At 51.8% G+C, this 21,498-nt stretch overlaps 1 protein-coding gene across 1 annotated transcript in view; it reads left to right on the top strand.

Moving 5' to 3' along the window:
- Positions 1 to 21,101, top strand: part of LOC125960987 (zonadhesin-like) — a 28,053-nt gene extending 6,952 nt beyond the window's left edge. Inside the window, exons 6-14 of the mRNA XM_049696881.1 lie at positions 11 to 71; positions 9,341 to 9,436; positions 12,205 to 12,274; positions 12,849 to 12,927; positions 14,139 to 14,879; positions 15,463 to 15,501; positions 16,647 to 16,721; positions 18,150 to 18,227; positions 20,874 to 21,101. Coding sequence (XP_049552838.1) covers positions 11 to 71; positions 9,341 to 9,436; positions 12,205 to 12,274; positions 12,849 to 12,927; positions 14,139 to 14,879; positions 15,463 to 15,501; positions 16,647 to 16,721; positions 18,150 to 18,227; positions 20,874 to 21,101 — 1,467 coding nt within the window. The remainder of the gene's footprint in view (positions 1 to 10; positions 72 to 9,340; positions 9,437 to 12,204; positions 12,275 to 12,848; positions 12,928 to 14,138; positions 14,880 to 15,462; positions 15,502 to 16,646; positions 16,722 to 18,149; positions 18,228 to 20,873) is intronic.
- Positions 21,102 to 21,498: the final 397 nt, after the last annotated feature.

The following is a 21,498-nucleotide window of genomic DNA, read 5'->3' as shown; positions in this document are numbered from 1 at the left end:
TCTGTTCCAGCTCGTGGGAAATTCCTGTAAGGAAGTTATGGGTGGGAAAACATTCTACGCCTGTGTAAGAGGTACGTGCTGGAATCACTGTTCTAGACTGAATGGCGTTTGTGCATGTGTGGAGTGAATGTGCCAGAGTGTGTCCGTTTGAGGGTGGTGTGTGTGTGTGTTTGGTGTGTGAAGTTGTGTGTGTGTGTGTGTGTGTGTGCGTGTGTGGATATGTTATCGTGCGTTAAGTATGTAAGTAAGTGTGTGTTTGTATGAGGCATGTCTGCCACAGACTGTGGTGTGGATATTGTGTGTAATTACATTTTCTTCCAGTTTTATTGAGATATACTTGACATACAGCTCTGTGTAAATTGAAGGTATACCACAAAATGACTTGACATACATATGTTAGGAAATAATTACCCCAGGAAGTTGAGTATAATCGCGTTTTTAAAACTCAAAACCAGGGCTTCCCTGGTGGCGCAGTGGTTGAGAGTCCGCCTGCCGATGCAGGGGACACGGGTTCGTGTCCCGGTCTGGGAAGATCCCGCATGCCGTGGAGCGGCTGGGCCCGTGAGCCATGGCCGCTGAGCCTGCGCGTCCGGAGCCTGTGCTCCGCAACGGGAGAGGCCACAGCAGTGAGAGGCCCGCATACCACAAAAAAACAAAACAAAACAAAAAAACCCCTCAAAACCAAAAGCTTTATTTAGACATAAGAAAATAAAGCACAGAGTGCCTCATCCTGTTAAGAAAAAAAAGAAATAAGAAAGGATGCTTCTAAACCCTGAACAGAGCACTAGCAAATGAAATCCAACAATATATGAAAAGAACAACACCTCAACACTAATTAAGGATCACCTCAGAAATGCAAGTCTGATTCAGTATTTAAAATATCAGTGTAGGGACTTCCCTGGTGGGCCGGTGGGTAAGACTCTGCACTCCCAACACAAGGGCCCGGGTTTGATCCCTGGTCGGGGAACTAGATCACACATGCATGCCACAACTAAGGAGTCCGCGTGCCACAGAGAAGATCCCGCGTGCTGCAACTAAGACCCGGTGCAGCCAAAATAAGTAAATAAATAAATAAATATTTAAAATAAATAATTAAAATTAAAAAATAAAATATCAGTGTAATTTAGCACATTAGCAAAATGGAGAAGGAAAACATGATTATTTCAACAGATGAAAGAAAGAACGGGACAAAGTTCAAGTTCAGCATCATAAGAGGAACACAGCCTGACAAAGGCATCTGCACAAATTCTCACAGCCAATGCTACACCCAGTGGTTCAACGGGGTCGGCCTCTCCCTGAGATCTGGAACGTGACAAGGATGCCCTCTCTCCCCCCAGAAGGGTCCCTGCATCAGTGTGGGGAGGATCCTGTGCAGTTGCTTTTCTGATAGAAGCCCTCTCTCTCAGTGAGCTCTGTGTGTGCTGGCTCATGAGTCCACATCACTGGGATTTGTGGAGCTGAGGTGGGTGGATAAGCACACGCTCCCACTGGTAACAGCACACAGCTGGATGCAGCTGGACGCAGACCCAGGAAGCTGGGCCTGGCCGCGGTGCGAACTGCAAGGTTACAGTGCAATAGGCCATGGGGTCACACAGAGCAGTGTTTATATCCGAGCTCTGCTGCCCATGGGCACGAAACCGGTGCAAAATGCTGAGTACCTGTGAGCTCCACTTTTGTCGCCAAGAAGTAGAAACAGCAACACCCACTATCAGGTCTGCAGTGAGACGTAGATGCAGTGGAGCTCACAGGGACTGGCACAGGATCTAGAAGCCGGTGGCCCTCACCAACAGGAGCTGCCACTAACACTCCCATCACTGACCCCTGGTGCTGCCCCCACCCCCGAGCTGAGCCCAGGATGAAAGCGTGTCCAGCTGAGCCCGCTGTGGGTGGCAGCTGTGTGACTCCTCCTGAATCCCACACTGTGACCTGCAGTGCTGAGTGGGGACATGGGTCACTGCTTCTCTGGTGTCACGTCTGAGCCGTGCAGCACCCTGACAGCTTCAATTCTCTGATTGTGTCCCTGGGACATACACAGGCCTGTCAAACCACAGGGGAAGATGCCCATTGTCATTCACGCCCTGTGGTGGCCCAGCTGAGGTGACAAGTGCCCACCGCACACCCTCTGCAGGCGTGGCCCAGCACTGCTGCTCTGACCTTTACAGCTGCTGTCATCTTGTCAAAAGCTGCCACACAGCATGACTGTCACTTGGAGGGAAAGCTCAAGGCAGGAACCTGGGCCCCAAATAAAGTAGAAGAAGCTGTTCATCAGGCTGTCGTTCTGAATAAGTCAGTGGGCCGGGTGTGGGGAAGCCGGGAGTGGGGAGCGTGAGGCACGTGGCCTCTTCAGCCTCTCGGCCTCCCTCCAGGACTAGGCAGAGGCCTCTGCTGGCCTCCCTGCCTCCAGACCTGTGCTCCAGCCCGTTCTCTGCACAGGACCCGAGGGGCAGAGAAGACCACTTCCCTACCCCAGCCTGACCATGGAGGCTGAGGCCCCTGAGCCAGACAACCAGACCCTCCAAGGTCCAACCTCTGCTCTATGCCCATCTGCTGCAGAGGCTGGGGGCTGGGGGGACTGGGCTCCCTGCAAAACCTTCCTTAGCTTTACAGGGTCCAGCCCATGCAGCCTCACTCTCAGAGCGCCTCAAGCCCGAAATCTTTCCTGGTCAGCTTGCCCCCTGGCTTCCCACAGCCTTTGCTCTGTTCCTGTCATTAGTCACTTGTCACCAGTAGGGCCCATGACTTCTGCCTCACTGTGTCCATGGTTTTATTTTTAAATTTTTATCATTCACCTCATATTTTTCTTCCTACATTTTATTATGGAAATTTTCAAAACTACAGCAAAGTGGAAACAATTGTACAATGGACACCCCTCTCTCCACTACCTGGATTTACAATTTATATCTGACAACATTTCTCTTATCATTTATCACGGGGCTACCTCACCTCCAAACCCTTCATTGTGCATATCTTTACCTGGTAACAATTTTTGTTAAGATTTCTCTTTTTGAAATGCAGCAAACAAGTGTTTCATTTGATGACTTCTGACAAATGCACACACCTGTGTAATCCCCAGCCCTATGAAGACTCAGACACTACATTTGCCCCCAGAAAGTCCCCTCAGCTCCCTTCCCAGGCAATCCCTGCCCCACCCCCTGGAGGCAGCTACTCCCTGATTTCTTCCTCCACAAGCTAGTTTGCTGCTTTAGAACCTCTCCTCAGGGACTCACAGGGGATGAGTGCAGGGCCTGGCCTGGGGCACTCGGCACTGTGGTTTGGGGATTCATCCCTCCTGTGTGTTGCTGGGTTGGCCCGGGGCTTGGACCCCAGAGGCAGGCTGGAGGCGGCATCTGGTCACTCCTTTTCCTGTATGTGACTGGGCCAGAGTTGAGTGTCTGCAGGAAGCCCATTAGGTGGGGCCCAGCAGTGTGGCCATAGGAGGACACAGTGCAGAGCAGGGCTTCCCTCTGAGGTCCAGCATCCAGCTCTGCGTCATGGCCAGAGACCTTCTGGGGGGTTGGGGGGTGGAGGGGGTGGGGGTGGGCAGGCTGTGCGGGGCAGGAGGACCTGCGGGATGAAGGCAGGACACACTGCGCAGATGGGGACACTCCTGTAACCAGCCTGGGTCCAGGCTGTCCCCCACCGTGATAAGATCCCCCCTTGTCCCATCCTACTCTCTCCAGAGATAACCACCACAAGGAGTTCAGCTTTTATATGTAAAGACCTACCTAAGTATACTTTACAAGGATATTTTTACATTAATGGGATCATGCAGTACATAGTACTTTCCAGCCGTCTACATAGTATCCCACTGCATGGATGGAACAATTTATTTCATGGGCCTCCCTTGATCAACAGTCAGATTGTTCCTAATAAGTTGATACTAGAAGTCATACTGTAGGACCATCCTGATGCTTACTCCTCTTGGGTCAGAATATCCCGGGGATCAAGACCAGAAGTAGAATTGCTGCCTTAAAGGGACACCCTGGTCACAGTTGGCCAGTGTCCAGTTTCTCTCAAAGTGACTGTCCCAAGCAACATCAGGTGCTCGCAGACCCGCCCTCCCCAGGGCAGGTCGCGTCCACCTGTGTACCTGTGTCAGTCTCAGGCAGATCGGATGCCTTCTTCATGCTCATTTCCATCTGGGTTTCTCAGGGAGATGCCTGCCTTCCCAGTAACTCTTTCTAGAGGCCCTGGATGACCTGGTGTATAACTTTTCTTCCAGAGAGAAAGGTCTCTGTTCCAGAAAGGATCAGTATCCCACGGGCTGTTGGTCCTTCTGTCTCTGATGGGCAGCAGCACTGTATATGGGAAATACAGCCCTGCAAGCTGATTTTAGTCCTTCCTGCAACTTCATTTTTTTTTTTTTTTTTTTTTTGCGGTACGCGGGCCTCTCACTGTTGTGGCCTCTCCCGTTGCGGAGCACAGGCTCCGGACGCACAGGCTCAGCGGCCATGGCTCACGGGCCCAGCCGCTCCGCGGCATGCGGGATCCTCCCGGACCGGGGCACGAACCCGTGTCCCCTGCATCGGCAGGCGGACTCTCAACCACTGCGCCACCAGGGAAGCCCCCTGCAACTTCATTTTCATCCTGTAACTGTTGGAGGAATTGGGTATGTGGTGTTGGGAAACAGAAGAGGCTGCTACCTGGACAAAGAAAATTCTTTTATTTTGAAGTCTCTTCTGCTCAAAAATCTGAAACCATCACCCTGCCTTCTACTTTGGAGACTTGCCGGAGTTCAGAAGCCCCCCTTAGGGAGCGGCAGTGCCTGGGGCACAGGGGGCTCTGCTGCAGAGGTGAAGCAGCCCCCAAGCGGGGCTGAGGGCAGCAGGAGACACAAGGAGGAAGGAGGGTGTCCAGGCGGAGGGCAGCGTGCGCTGCTCCTGAGGATGCGGCACGGGCTGTGCGCTGGGCTATCAGACGGCCCTGCCCTCAGCTGCCGCCCTCCCTCCTGTCAGCTACGTGGAAGAGGAGGCTGCGTCCAATCTTCACCGTAAGGCTGGGACTGGCCACGTCCCTAATCGGGGCTTTCTGGTTCCAGCTCACAGCCCAGTGAGCTAAAAAACCACGTATCAGGGTATCAGGACATGTCCCCGGAGAGCAGGGTGATAGATGTTTGGAATTAAGACAGGAGTGGAGGAGGTGTACGTGGGTGCTGGATTGGGTTCTCAAGATCAGATCCTGGCCCTGAACCTGCCAGGGGTTGCAGGGTACCTCCTGCCCTATCTTAGCTCCAGTTTCCCTCTCTGTAAAACTGGAATAGTAGATCATGCCTAGCTCATGGGTTCGGGAGATTTAAGGGAGGAAGTGTAAAGATTGACTGGTGCACAGTAGATGACTGCTTGTCGGGGATGTCATTTTGGATGAACACGGGGTACATGACTTGGCCTGGCACAGACTTGCCCATTTCTGGTTCCTCTTGGCTTTTTGTTTGTGGCAGGAAGGGTATACTGGCTCTTTTTGCCTCATCTAGAGCCTGACCTCTCCATATTCAGGCAGCTGAGGTTTCCCTTCTCTGACTGTATCTACTTACAATATGGTTTATTAGTTCAGAGTTATGCTTCTTTGCAAAAAAGAATTCTAAAGTGTAAATTGTAACTCCTAAAATGTAAATTGCAAAAATAATCCTAAAGTGAGACTAAGGGGCAGCAGCCCTGCTCAGGGTGGACCAAGTTGTGCTGACAAAGGTGCGCATGCAGGACACAGTCCCAACTGCTTTTTCCGGGACAAATACGGATTCCCGTGTCATGGTGAGCAGGGCCTTTATGAAGTGTGAGCAGTGAGGGTGCAGCCTGGCAGATTTGGGTTCAGAAGCAGCATTGTGCTGTTGGCCACTGGTCATGGCATGGGGTGTGTCACTCAGGGAAATCAAGGCTGCCCTGAGTGGGCCACACGTCTGATTTCTTAGCACGAGGTAATCAGCTCACCTTCCTTGCTCTTTTTCCAAACCTCAGTGCTCTCCCCATTCTCCCATGTACTTAGGCTCTTCCAAGGGCAGGGTCACTGCCATCAGGTGCCCTTGGAGGCCAGGCAAATACCACGAGTAAGAGGCGTGGGCCAGGCCAAGCCAAGGATGGTTGGCTGCAGTGAGCGGGGTCCTGGAGGGAGGTTGGTTGCTGGGCCATTATGGAGCTGTCCGATCCGAGAAGGGCAGTGGCCTCTAGCCCAGTCAGTGGTCGCCCTGCAGAAATACAAGTCCACTGATGCCGATGTTCCCACTTTTCCAAAGAAGCTAGTAATCTGGATTATTATCCAGATTACTAGCAGACTATTACTTTTTTTGAAAATTTTAAAAATTATTTTTTATATTGAGGTATAGTGATTTACAGTATTATATTAGTTTCAGGTGTATAACATATGGATTCAAAAATTTTATGGCTCATACTCCATTTAAATTTATTATAAAATATTGGCTATATTCCCTGTGAGGTACAATATATCTTGTAGATCATTCATTTTACACATAGTAGTTTGTACTTCTTAATCCCCTACCCCTATCTGGTCACTCTCCCCTTCCCTTTCCCCATTGGTAACCACTAGTTTGTTCTCTTTATCTGTGAGTCTGTTTCTGTTTTGTTATATTCATTTTTGTTTTAATTTTTTTAGATTCCACATATAAGTGATAACACACAGTATTTATCTTTCCCTGTCTGACGTATTTCACTAAGCATAGTACCTTCCAACTCCATCCATGTTGTTACAAATGGCAAGATTTCATTTTTTATGGTTGAGTAATATTCCATACTGTGTAATATTCCACACATATATACATATATCGCATCTTCTTTATCCATTCATCTGTCAATGGACATTTGGGTTGCTTCCATGTCTTAGCTATTGTAAATAGTGCTGCTATGAACATTGGGTTGCATGTATCTTTTTTTTTTAATATCTATTTATTTATTTGGCTGGATCGGGTCTTAGTTGCAGCGTGTGGGCTTCTCTCTAGTTGTGGGACGTGGGCTCTAGAGTGCACAGGCTCAGTAGTTGTGGCACACAGGCTCTCGAGTTGTGGCACGCAGGCTCTAGAGCACGTGGGCTTAGTTGCCCCATGGCATGTAGGATCTTAGTTCTCCGACCAAGGATCAAACCTGCGTCCCCTGCATTGGAAGGCGGATTCTTAGCCACTGGACCACCAGGGAAGTCCCGCATGTATCTTTTTGAATTAGAGTTTTCTCTGGATATATGCCCGGGAGTGGGATTGCTGGATCATATGATAACTCTATTTTTAGTTTTTTAAGGAACTTCCATGGTGGTTATACCAACCTACATTCCCACCAACAGTGTGCAAGGGTTCCCTTTTCTCCACATTCTGGCCAACATTTGTTATTTGTGGTCTTTTTGATTATAGCCATTCTGACAGGTAAGAAGTGATATCTCATTGGGGTTTTGATTTGCATTTTTCTGATGATTAGTAATGTTGACCACCTTTTCATGTACCTGTTGTCCATCAGTATGTCTTCTTGGGATAAAAAATGTTTATATAGGTCTTCCGCCCATTCTGTAATCAGGTTCTACATTTTTTTGATATTGAGGTGTACTCCCTGTTTATATATTTTGGATATTAACCCCTTATCTGCCATATCACTTACAAATATTTTCTCCCATTCATTACGTTGTCTTTTCATTTTGTTGGTGACTTCTTTTGCTGTGCAAAAGCTTTTAAGTTTAATAAGATCCCATTTGTTTATTTTTGGTTTTGTTTCCCTTTCTTTAGGAGACAAATCAAAAAAATATGGCTACAATTTATGACAAAGAGTGTTCTGCCTCCTTTCCTTTCTAGGAGTATTATGGCTTCCAGACATATATTTAGTTCTTTAATCCAAAATGAGTGTATTTTTGTACATGGTGTGAGAAAATGTTCTAATTTCATCTTTTACATGTAGCTCTCCAGTTTTGCCTGCATCAGTTATTGAAGAGATTGTCTTTTCCCCATTGTATATTCTTGCCTTTTGTGTCATAGTTCAATTGATCATATGTACATGGGTTTACTTTGGGGCTGTCTGTATCTGTGTGTCTGTTTCTGTATAGTACCATACTGTTTTGGTTACTGTAGCTTTGACTATAGTCTGAAAATAAGAAGCATAATACCTCCAGCTCTGTACTCTCCCAAGAAATTTTTGGCTATTTTGTGTCGAGAAAGTACGCAGACTTTTAAACATGGGGTCCAATTGTTTGAAGACACTTGAAAAGTTAACAAAATATGTCATCCAGCCAGCTTCAGCCCACAGGCTGAGAATCTATTTTCTGCAAGCAGAGAAATTGCAAACTTTGCCTTGATCTGATGGGACCTGCAGGAAGACCTGAAGCAGGAGGAATCAGACTGCCAGGTCCAAGGCTGTGCTGGCATTTTTGAGGAATATTTTTCGAGTTAATTGACTTTGGGCAAATCAAGCATCTGGGATTGGAATTAGCAGCCTGGGCCAGGAGGCAGAGGTGGAGGCTAATGACCTTGGACTTGCAACAGGATGACTTGCATGTTATCCTGGACAGCTCCCCAGAGGGCAGGCCCAATAACTGCCCTCTCTGGATCCCCCAGTATTTGCTTCAGGGGCCAGAAATCCCCAGCAGCCTGGAGAGAGGCTATGGCCCCAAAACTGTATCTTAGCAAATCAATGTCTCCCACCCTGACAGAAGGAGGTGCTTGCTGAATCCCTGGGGGGTTGTGTGAGGCACATGAAGGGGCAGGAAGAGGGAGAAGAAAAGCACTCATTGCAGACTTCAGAACCACAGCTAAGACAGGTTTTCAACTTCCATAGAGGATTCTCCTGTGCAGGGTCCTTGCCTCCTTCTTCCCTCATCCAGGTCCTGGCCTTGCTCCTGGGGTCTCCAGCCTGCCATAGGCAGAGAGAAACACAGGGAGGAGGAGCAGACTACCAAGTGTCAGAAAGCCCCACGGACACCCAGGCTTGTGTGCTCAGCTCAGACAAGAGTCAGGACTGTCTTCAGCTTGTGTTATCGTGGTTCCTCTGTCATTTATGTAATGGAGGGCCTGGTGGAGAGCACTGCCTGTGCCTCTCAGGGAAGACCTTGGGTTGGAAACCCATGGCTGGGTTCACCTCTGTGGAGGGGACGACATTGGGTGCCTTTAATGATCTTAATGGGTCAGAGGCGGTGGTGAGAGGCCCCGATTGCTCAAAGCCCAGCCCCGCTGCCTCAGAGTGGACCATCAGTGACAACAGGTGAGCCCAGGGAGAAAACAGATGTTGGTTCTAACACAACTGCTTCCTCAGAGGAGTCCCCTGGGAATTCAGTTATGGGGTAGCCTGCAATAATTGTGAGATCAGAGGGAAGTCAGCACTCAGCCACTCCTAACACAAACCTTTGGATGTTGCCCTTACAGAATCCTACCAACTTGGGTTTTATGCACATGGCCTAAATCCAGACAGAATGAAAGACTACACTTGCAGATATAAGTTGGACAAAACCGAAGTCTTCAGTAAGTACCCACCTTGGTGCCTCCAAGTAACACACTTCCCACATTGCTCTGCATTCCTTAGAGCCAACCAAGACTTCAAAGCCCTTGCTGGCCACTCACTGTGGACACTGTGAGGATAGAGGCAGCATGGACAATGCAAGGAGGGACCTGGCTGGGAAGCCTGGCCACTGCTCCCTTCATCTCAGGCCAGGAAGTGATCAATCCCCAGCACATCAAGAGCTTCTTGGGTCAGGGCGTACACCTTTCAAGGCTGGGTTGGGGGTGCTGGGTCTATCCTCACTGCTACACTCCCCCCACACTTTCCTCGGCCCTCACTTCCCTTGAGAGACAAGGACTTGAATCTCACGAGTCTGCTGGTGGGAAGTGGAGGCGGCCCCAGGGCCCTGAGTCTGGGCCAGGTGCACTGAGCTCTCCCAGGACCGTGTGGTCACCTGGATTGAGAGAGGATGCCAACTGCCAGGCCTGGGCCCCGGAATCCTTGCTCTGGCCCACATTACATGTGTGATCTTGACCTAATGAGTGTTCTGCTCCCAGCCTCTATTATCTGTACTGTGAAATGGGGCCAGTATGGTAGGTGCACTAACTAAGCCCTATCACATATGTAAAGCTACTGTTTGGAAATACTCAGGCACCAGGTGTCCCTCCAGGAAGGGTGAGAGGCCTGAGGAAGCACACAGTTGGGGCAGCAGATGTGCCCTCAGCACTGAGGTGGGCCTGATCTCCCCCACAGAGCACCTGGGGACAGTGGGACTTTCTCTTCTTCCTCAACTCTCTCAGTTAGCCCCATGATACACTGATTTAATATGATGATATTAATTTCAATGACTTCTCATTCCAGGGCCATCTGGTAAACCCAGAGTGAGCCCTCGCCCCATCACACTTCTGGGCCATCTCTCCTTCTTCCACGGGTGCATAGAATGCGCAGGGCTCTACCATTGCCACACTCTCTCACCACATAGTGTGTAGATGGCCTCAGGGAGCTAGATATCTCTTGGTTTATACTTCAGAAGTGATTAGGACTGAGTAACACATTTATATGGAGAGCTAATGTTTATTACATCTGGTAGTGTACTGTGTCTTACATGCACTACCCCAGTTAATTCTCAAAAGACCTAGTGTTATTGCTTTGTATGCAGCTGATGCAGCAAGAGCTAGAAAGTAGACACAGGTGACCTGATTGCATAATATAGGACTTTGACCTTGCTGATGACAGTCCTTGAAAAAGACTGGGAACAGCCTATCCTCCAAGAAGTGTATTCAGATACCTCCTCTGGGTTCAGTGGCTGTACTGTTTTCTCACCCTTGCTGTCACCTGTGTTTCTCTCTGAGGTGGACCAGCATTAGGGTTTCACATGTCCTGCGCTCCTCTGCTGACCGCCGTGCTGCACGTGGTCAGAGGCTGACCAGAAGTGGAGGATCAGGACTGTTTATTGCCATGAGCCCCGATGCACTGATGAGGATTGATGTGGTTGTCTCTAACTGTATTTTCCTCTGATTAAAACATCTGGGAAAACATTTTCGTATATATAGAAAAGCGTAACAAGGAGTAATTTTAAAACCAATATTTCTGTATGTTTTATATTACCTATTTTAGTGTATAATGATGTCATATATTAAGAAATCTTTAAAATACAGCAACGGAAATATTTGGTTTAATCAGTTAATGTTGGTTTCAAAGCTCCTGTGCAGCCAGCCATGCCTTCCTTGGCCCTCAGTACACGAGGTGCCTGCGTCACCTCACTCTCCCTGCTCTGTGAACACTGTGGAGATTACACCACACTTCCTCGTGATTTTTTCACACTAATCCCAATCACCCTACCCCTCAGACACAAATCCTTCCCCTGAAATAAAGTTGGTGATTACTTTAAATATCAGCACCAATGAGGGGAGCACAGTTCAGAAGTTCTTAGCTAATCTGACAACTCAGTTATGGCCGAAAGCTGGTCACGTGGAAGGGGACAATCTGTGCGGAACAGGCCTGACCTGTGGCCACTGTCGGGGTGTGAGAAGATTTAGGGCTCAGGAGAGGAGAAGGTTCCACAGCTACTAGTTACAGACTGTCCTAGCCTCCAGAATGCCACCTCCCAGCTCCCATAAAGTTACAGAACAAGCACAAACACAGAAGCCCTGTTCCCCTCAGGCTTCCCTGTGTCCATAAATGTCACCACCACCCACCCAGGCGCTCTGCTCACTAACCAGCACATCGTCCCTGACTCCTCTTTGCTCTCATCCCACATCCAGTCCACCTGCAGGCCCTGCTACCTCTGTGTCCAAACTTACCCGAACCTGGCCAGCCACGCGACAGGCTCACTGAACTTAGAATAAAGCCCAAACCCCTTCTCAGGGCCCACGACGCCCCGCCCCCTCTCCTCACTCACCTCTTTCCCACAACAAGCTCAGCTAGTTATGCCTCAGGCCTCTGAACAGGTGCCTACAGCCCGGACCCTCTTCCCCAGACCTTTCCCTGCCTTTCCCCTCATCTGGTTTCACTCCGGCGCTTATTTTGTTCATTGCTTGTTACTTTATTGTCTGTCTCCCTCTCCAGTCCCACAAATGTCAGGTCCTTGAGAACAGGGCCTCTGCCTGCCTTGTTCCCACTAGACGCCAGAGCCCTGACAGTGCTTGGTGTACAGTAGGTGTCAGAAGAAGGCAGAGAAGAGAAGCTGCTTCTGCCAAAGTGGTAGCTCTGCTTCCAAGGGCAGGCAGAAGGGGAGGGGTGGATGGGTGGACAAGTCCACTGACATTCTTCTCATGTGATTGTCTTTCAGCTAAACCACCTGACTCAGTGACTGGAGAAAAAATAATTTGCCCAGGACATATTTTTCTTAAGGCTGGACAGTAAGTGTTTAGGTTAGGGGGCCATTTGGGCAGGTGTCGCTACCATGAGTACAGAATGCGGACTGCCCCCTTTACTGGGGCAGCACATGTCTGTCTCTGGGAGGGCTCAGGGCATCCTCCGCACCTGCCCTGGTTGACAATCCCCCGAGGTGCTCAGGGGTCCGCGGTGGCCCAGGCTCTGCTGAGGAGGGCAGGATGTGAGAGATGGTGTGCCCCAGGGCTGGTACCTTTGCTCCAGGCAGCTTTCCCGAGTGAAGCCAACATACCGTGTACATACAGAGGAGTCGGGATGGTGCCACCATACAGCCATCCCTGGTCACTTCGCTCCTGGTCTTGAGGGCATCTGACCCCACGCAGGGCTCCTCACTGCCTGGTCAGCCCTCATTGCAGAGGTCAATCTCATGGTGCCTGGGGATGGGCTCCCCTTACTCCTGCTGCCTGCATTTGAGGAGCCCCAAATGCCTAAAGTGCAAAGCCATTACCGTGAGGAGAGCTAGGGCTACAGATTGAGCCAAGTGCAGGAACTGTGTCTATCCTTTCTCTTGGGTCACCATCTGCCCTTTCTGTGCTTTAGGATGGTCGTTGTTGATTACTCTCTGGACCTGGGCAATACCTGGAGTGAGAGAAGATTGAATATCACCAGCAAGGACTGTGTGAGTGAATGTTGGGCTGCAGCATCCCTTCAGGCTAGCCAGAGACCCTGCTTGGGAGGGAGAGACAACCAGGGATGCAAGAGAGGGGAATAACATCACCAGGGAAAGGCCAGCAAGTAAAGAAGCAGCCTTTGCAGGTACGCACCTCTGGTAGCATTTCACAGCCAGCTCGGTGCCCTTAGTCCTTTACTGTGGAGCTGTCCCCCTACTCTGGTTTGTGAAATGCTGGGAAAAGAGGGCCCCTGGGAGCAGCACTTTGTTCGCAGCTTCCTCTCCCTGAGCTGAGCCCCGCCCTTCCCACCGGCCCTGCCAGCTTCCCAGCAACAGAGGGGAGAGTCCCCCTGCACAGGTTAGAGCCAGTCCCGCCACTGGACGGCCCCTGTCCACAGGCACATTGAGAACTCGGGAGCCGCCCGTGGCTCTGGGCCCAGCACAGGGTCACCCTCAGCCCCACTCGGCCTCTCCTTTCAGCCTCCCTGTTTCCTGGGCACAGGTTCTCTCTGCCCTCTTCCCCCCCTGCTTCTCTCAAGCAGAGGCTTGATGTAGGGAAGGGCTGGGCAGCGCGGGTCCACAGATGCAGCACACATGCCCTTATTATGCACAACAACAGGAGAACAGAGCCCGTTCCTTAATCCCCCACGTGGACCTGGCCTGTGCGTGGGCTTTCTACAGCCGCTCTCTAACGCTCTCAAGTGCCCGCTCACTTCCTCACTCCACATGTGCAGACGGAGGCTCCGAGAGAGGGAGTAGCTTGGCCCGAGGTTGCAGAGCAGGGAAGTAGGGGAGGGAGGCTACGGGGAGGTGAGCAGGGTGTCCTGCCTCTGCTCTTGCACCCACACCTCTCTGCGGCCACAAAGCCCCTCCCTCACCAATCTGTGGTCGTAGCATTTTGTGGTCCTTACAAAGCCCCTGTGCTCTCAGCCAAGGCAGGCAGTGAGGGCTGGGCTGTCACTCCTTGGAGGACTGGGCTTCCTTGACAGGGCCCCGGGGAGGGTCTCGGAACAGGGCCAGTGCTGGGGTCTGTGGCCCAGGGCTCCACAGTGGCTCTCTGGGTACCAGCCATGATCTCCTCTCCCCACTGTGATCCCTCTGGATGAGGCAACCTGAGGAGAAGGGGAACTGTGAGGTCTGGTGTGGGAAGTGGATATTGGGTTCACGGGAAGAGATCACCCAGGCCAACCCCAGGACATTGGCATGTGTGCCCTGTACAGCAGGAGACTGTGGAGCCCCCAGCTGTCCCAACTACAACCAGAGTGACCACAGTGCCTACCACTGTCAGGACCAGGAGGACGACAACGATGACAACGAAGACCACAGTGCCTACCACTGTCAGTACCAGGAGGACGACAACGATGACAACGAAGACCACAGTGCCTACCACTGTCAGGACCAGGAGGACGACAACGAAGACCACAGTGCCTACCACTGTCAGTACCAGGAGGACGACAACGAAGACCACAGTGCCTACCACTGTCAGTACCAGGAGGACGACAACAATGACAACGAAGACCACAGTGCCTACCACTGTCAGTACCAGGAGGACGACAACAAGGACAACGAAGACCACAGTGCCTACCACTGTCAGTACCAGGAGGACGACAACGATGACAACAAAGACCACAGTGCCTACCACTGTTAGTACCAGGAGGACGACAACAAGGACGACGACAACAACGATGACAACGAAGACCACAGTGCCTACCACTGTCACCATGACAACAACTACCGTGACAACTGTTGCCACAACAACCACAGTGACTACAGTTGTCACAACAACCACAGTGACTACAGTTGTCACAACAACCACAGTGACTACAGTTGTCACAACAACCACAGTGACTACAGTTATCACCCAGAGCACAATTCCCAACAATCCTCTCTTGTACCCTACACTCATCCCGTCCCTGGTCGTGATACCGTTGCTGCTTGTCTGCATCTGCTGCTGCAAGAGGGTGAGTGACCCTTGCCCGCACAGCCTGCATCCAGCCCTCACCGACCCCTGAGGGACCAGCCCCATGCCTGCCCCATGATTCTGCCTGTGGCCAGGTTCCATCAGCTCTGGGGTCCTCACACTAGCAAACAAGGCACAGACTCTGTCCTCCCATCCCGGGCATAGACACACCCTGGGCTTCTAGGGGGCCACCTGCTTCATGCTTTCACCTTCACAGGGAGTTGGACTGTCATCCCAGAGGGCTGGGAGGCAGGGAGGGCTGCAGGGGGAGGGAGGGAAGGGGAGAGGAGGAGGGGTGTGGGGAGTGTTCTCTTGTCTTCATATGATGTCAGGGCTGCGGCTGAAAACTCTACCAGGGACCAGGGGCCTTAGTCTGCCTGTCTCCCCCTTGACCCTCCACGGAGGTACCGATTCCCCTCTGATGACTGAGGGGCCTGAGGCTCAGGGAGGCACCTAGGTTGACACCCCAAAGCCCATGTTTGATCCCTTACTGCTGCCGAGCAGGGTCCCCTCCTGTCTGCATAGCTGAGCCAGAGCCTTCCATGCCCCTTCCAGCCTGTGTTTTTGTCTCTTTCACGTTCTAGATCGTTAAGGAGCCACCACCAGCCCAGAAACCAGAAAAAGTAAGTGGTGTGTTTCGTTGTGATGTTGTCAGCATACTTGATGCACACACAACCTGCAGAGAGAGGCCCTCTGACGTGTATGGGGAGATGCCCTCCCCCGCCCCTCCAGCTCCCACCTACCTGGGCAGAGAGAGGTGGCAGAAAGAAGAGGGTGACAGAGGGCAGGGAGGGACCCCAGAGAGGACCTGAGACTCACAAAATGTCACCCGGACAACACGGTTCCCCACCTCCGAAGACAGCCTGAACCAGGGCCTTTATCACTGAATCAGCAACATGGGGTAGCCTATTTCAGGAACAGCTATGATCCCTCCTGATATAAATGGGCTTTTCCTCAATTCCCAAAAGACTCTCTGTAGACTGATCCTTCCCAGGACTGGCGCAAGCATTTGGAGAAGGATCCTCAGGTTTCAGGGACCTGGTCCCCCTCCCCGGGCTCTGATGTATGCTGGGCTCCATTTCCTTGGTCTTCATCCCTGGCTCATGTCAGGATGAGGGTCTTGGCAGGGTTGGCCTTTAGGGACCGGGGACTGGGGAGGGTGGAGGGAGTCCTAACCTGACTTTGAGCTGTTGGGGACTAGGGCAGGTGAGCACAGGGACCAAGGGTCAGGTAAGGAGGCTGGCGCTGACCCGGGATAGGGGCCCAACCCAGGGCCCATAACAAGTAGTTAGAGCAGGGGTGCCGTGTCGAGGCAGGGGGACCTGGGCCTGAGATCTGGTGGGAAACAGGGTCACTGCCTGGGCTGACGTCTACACTGGCTGCAGTGTGGCCTGGGGAGGCTGGATCTGCCAGAGTTGGGTGAATACAGCCCTGTCACCTGCTAATGCCCACACCCCTGCCAGCCTCCGTCACATGGCACAGCCTCACGCCCAGCTTCTCCTGCAAGGGTGGCTGCCAGGAACCAAGGGGACAGGATAGAGTTTGTTGATGTTTGGAGAAGAGCCATCTTTGTAAACCAAAAGGAGTTGGTGTGTTTTTCACATGGAGGCCACTCTCCTACGTGCCGGGCACTGCTCATTTGTCCTTGATTCTCCAGCAAACATTTGCTGACTCGCCAGTACTTGACAGGTGCTGGGTAAACAGATGTCATGTGTCTGCACCCAGGAGCTGCCAGACAAGAAAGACTGCAATTTTTTTCTCTTTCTAGAAGCCATGCCCTGTACAGACCAGGGTGATTGTCTCCTGCTGTGGGTGCCAAGAAGACAGGATGAAACAGATGGAGGTGACAAGCACCCTTAGGAAGGGAGGGATGAGCCCCTCAAGGCTGGAGGTTTGGAGGAGGGGGAGCCAGTTCAATGCACACAGACTTGGGCCTAAAACACCTGGCTTGGATGGAGATGAGCTTTATGGGCTCTGGTCTCCCACCTCTCGGTGACAGAGAACAACCAGAGACCCTCCCGACCCTATGGCCCAGGGGAGGACAAAGAGCTGAAGGCTCAGGTGCCCCCTGCCTCCAGGCAGTCCCAGCACCAGGGACCTCGCCTTGGGATGGGCCCAGGATTCTGGACGTTGGGGGCTGACTCACAGCCGGCCAATTCCTGATTCTCACAGAGGTTGTCATCAGCTCTGGCAATCTCCTGGGTTTCAATGGCCAGTGGCTGCATGAGTGAAAACATGTAATGACAAACAGACACACACCAGTCAGGGGGGAAAAAAATGAAAAAGAAAAGAAACTTCTGAGCCAAGATCTTACCAGCATTAAACTACCCGGGAGTGCCTACGGCTCCTGTCTGCTCAGTGAGGGAGGGAGACAGCTCACTGCATTGTCCTTGAGGCCCCTGAGATGGGGTGACAAGGGCCACATGGAGGAGGGGGAGTCACTTCCCTCCCCCAGGTGACTGAGACCCCAGCTGGCAGGGGGCTGAGAGATGACAGGGACGAAGAGGGTCCCAGGTGGCCGGTCTGAGGAAGGAAGACCCCACCATCTCTGGGTTCAACTTTGCCCTCCTCCCCCTGGTCCTGCCTCTGTCGCTGTGGGATCCATTGGTCCTCCTGGGAGCTTCAAATGGCAGCCGGAGGGCGGGCCCCGCATCTCCCCTGAGAGTCAGTGTGAGGGCACGGAGAAGACAGAGCTCACCTTCCAGAGAGGGACGAAGCACCTGCCAGGGGCTCGTTCCTGCCTCAGGCCCGGCCCCACCTTCCGCCCACACCACGTCCACGTTTTCACCGGTTCTTTGGTTTCCTCATCTCTCTCTTTCCCCCGTTTCAGGACCCTTCCCCCTGAGCAGGGACTGGGACTCTTCCCTGCCTTCTCCCTCTGAGCCCCCCAAAAGCAGGCCCTCTTCCCTCTTCTTCAGGCTCCTGCCCAGTCCCCATGCCCCCCTCACCTTGCTCCTTGAGGACCTCTCCTTGGCTACTGCATGTCTCCTCCAAACTTTGACACTTTTTTCAAAAGTAGCCCCGACCTCTCCTCCTACACCAAAAGTACCGATTTGTTCCAGAACCCAAAACAATCTGTGACCCACAGTGACGAGCTCCCAACAAACACAGAAGACTTTTAAGCCCCCTGCCCCAGGTGATGGCTGCAGTGCTGTCTCAGCCAGTTTGTGGGGACACAGCCCTGGGAAGCCATGGGAGACAGAGGGGACACCACCCATCTGGACGCAGTGTCTGTGCCTGTAGCTTCCTCACAACCACATCTGCTTTTCAGGGAAAACTGGATACTTTTTATGACTTTGTCCAGCGCTGCAGCCAGCTGCCATTGATGTGGTGTCCACCCAGGGACATGGTAAGCAGGGCACAGGGATGCTCCCCGTGGGCTGGGGTCTTGCTTTTGCCCTTGATAGTTGCCTCCGGGACTGTGGGTCAGAGAGCCCTGTCCGGGCATCTGCCGAGAGGAACGCCCAAGGCGTGGAGACCTGGAGCTCATGAGCCTCCAGACGATTCTCAACATGGTGCCCGTGCATTTCCCCTGCGTCCTCGTCTCAAGGATGTCAGGACCTTTCTTCTCCAGAGCAATGCCCAGCAATTCCAATCTTAAGCGAAAAGGGCTGGAGAGGCCTGTTGGACTCCCGTCCATCGTCCCTCCCCACTGCCTACCTGACCCTGTGGGACTGCTGGCTGCACCCCATCCATGAGACCCTCCTGGGCTGCTCACTCAGCTGCAGGAGTGGCAGAGGACATGGTGACACCCCCTCCCCAATGTTGTCTGGTCAACACTGACTGGTTTTACCAGGTAGTAAAGATGCCCTCCTTGTGTCAGTGCCTGTGACAGCGGGGAGAAGCCCAATTTCTCCACTTGTCATCCTTGTTATTTAATAATAATAATGATAGATAATTTTATTGTGTCCTTTCTGTGGGTCAGTTCCTCAAGAACTTTACATGTTTTCACTGCTTTAATCCTCCCAGTGAATGTACAGGTAGATAATACTGTACTGGTAGATCCCAGCTCTATGGAGGCGGGTGTGACCCACAGAGAGGCTGAGTGACTTGTCCCAGCTCACAAAGGATGGGAGCAGCAGAGCGGGACTTTAATTCTGAGCCTGGCTCCACCCTTCTCACTGCTCTGCCCCCCATTCGGGTCAGCACTCATGGTCTCATGATGGTTACCCCCAAACCATCAGAGAGCTGCCCTTCTCAGGCCTCCAGATCTGAGGAGGACCTTGCTCCTGGTTCTCTTGGGAAGCACCTGCCTGGGCATCATATTCCTGGGTGTCCCCATTATCAGACCTTTTGTACAGACCGGGCCAGGGGCCTGGAGGATGTTGCAGTCCCACGATCTATAGTGAGGTCTGTACTGACCACATTCACTGAATCAGGAAAACACTGGCTCTTGGTGGCTGGACAGGTGGGCATTTAGAAGCTCTGGATAGGCCTGAAAGCCTCTGGACACTGCTGGTGACACACCTGAGGCATGCTCACACCCAGCAGAGACACTGTCTGGTGACAGTGGTGTCGGGGCTCCTTCTGCAGCTGGGCTCCCGGCTCTGGGTGTGAATCGAGCTCTGAGCCCCAGCCTTGCTTGCACAGAAGCCCCATTCTCCACCTGTCTCTAGACAGCTCTCTAGACACTTGAAAGTCATGAATATCTCAGTGAGGGCCTGTTTGGCCAGATCAGAATCTGTGAGAGTGACAGTTAAGCTGAGAAATAACTGATAAAAATAAATCCAGAGAGGTCCTTCCAAATGGAGGAAACAGCCAGTGTGTATGCCCTGGGGCTGTAGGGCTTGCTGAATTGAAAGGCTCGAAATCAAGTACTGTCCTCATCAATCCAATGGTAAAGATGTTCACAAGATACCCACTGTCACCACATAGGGTGTGGGGGACAGAGGCACACCAGTCCTGCAGGTCAGAGTGTTGCAAGGGCACCAAATCCAGTTGTTCCACTGCATGTGGTCCACACACACTGAGCCCTCTGATCATGAATGAATGAATGGGCACTTCTAGTTACACGTGCTCCTGTGTAGAGGCTTTAGGTCATTTCTGTGACACAAGGAGGCATTTTGGATCTGACAATATAGGGCACAGAAATCTGCTTTGCGGGGCACTGGGCAGGGATGGGGAAAGGTCCCTTTGGCATTTTCAGGAGTGACTGTAGGAAAGTACTGACTTCAACCTGTTACTACATCTGCGAAGTTAGTCTAGTTTCTGAAACGCTCCAAGCCTTACCTTTTTTTTGACAAAAACAGGGATAAAATAATAAAATGCCACTGAAGAAATAATGCAGTTATGAAGAATGCTAGGTCAATTTTTGCTGAGGCTAAGAAAGTGTCCAGGTGAGTCCGAATAACCCAGAGTCCAGAGGTCCTGGAGTCCCATTGACAGATCCAGTCCAGGGCTGCCCAGAGATGCTGTCAGCTGGTCAGTGTGCTCACCACCCTCCCTGTGGTGCTGCAGACAGGTTATGGTGTCCCAAAGGGTCTGCATCAATCTCTACCCAAACCAAGGGGTCTGTATGTGCTGCTGCCTCCAGAGCCCATCACCCATCTGAGGGCACCATCACCTGCCCTTGCACTGTGGACTCAACCCCAGCCTGAGGGTTGTAGTGAGAACCCATCCCTTTGGCACATACTCACCAAGAGAGCCTGGGCAATGCTGGGGCTACAATGGCAATAAGCCCTTGTCCTTGCTAACCAGGCTCCCAGTGCAGAGGGGAGCAGGCAAGTTCAACACCAGAGCAAAGGGAGTCCAGAGTCAGAACAACGGGGCTCCATAGGGAAGGGAGGGCAGATGTCCAATATCTGAACAGAATCTAGTATTAGGAGCGCAGGCTGGAGGCCGGCACCTAGGGAGAGGAAGGGCATCAACAAAGGCGCACCCTGGGGATCCTGACAGGTACTGAGCCTAATCCCCTTGAGCCAAGGAAACCACAGCCTTCTGCTCCCAATTCCAATGGCTTCTCAGTAACCTTCTCTCTCTACTCTTCTTCACACAGGGGAGGTGCATCAACTTCACCTTAATGAATCCCCACTGCACACAAATGTTCTGCGGCCCAAAGATCTGCCTTCAACCCAGCCAGGAGTGCTTCCCCCTCAGTAGCTGCTGTTCACATGGTCAACATCTCCCACCCATATGCTCTCAGTCACTCTCCAGGATGCTGCCGCTGATCCCTCGTACGGCCCGGAAGCTCTGCAGAAGTACTTTGTCACTCCCACCCCCGTAGCCCAACATCTAAAGCACCAAAAACACAAAATTGTTAAGAGCCCCTTTTGTACTGAATTGGACACATATACTGTGTTTGGGTTTCCAGTCAAAAGGAGTTGGGATTTGTTGTTGATTAGCAAGAGAGTTTGTTACCTGGTGAGCACTGCTCCACTGTATGAGATGCAGCTATACTGCTCCTGCCAGAACAAAGCACCCTGGTGTCCTGTGGATGTAGACATGATGAGTCTCATTCCCCACAGACAGGTCTTCATCTGTCACCATGGGTTGAGATACGTGGGGTTTTAGCCAAAATATGCTCTTTCCAAAAAGCCCAAAATATCTTTGATGTATGAATATAGTCTGGTGTCCATTACTCACTTGCTGTTACTTAATCTCCTGGGCAAGTTACTTAATCT

This window comes from Orcinus orca, chromosome 14, assembly GCF_937001465.1.
Source record: "Orcinus orca chromosome 14, mOrcOrc1.1, whole genome shotgun sequence".
NCBI lineage: Eukaryota > Metazoa > Chordata > Mammalia > Artiodactyla > Delphinidae > Orcinus > Orcinus orca.
Note: the sequence above shows the minus strand (reverse complement) of the source record. Positions and strands in the feature narration are given on the sequence as shown.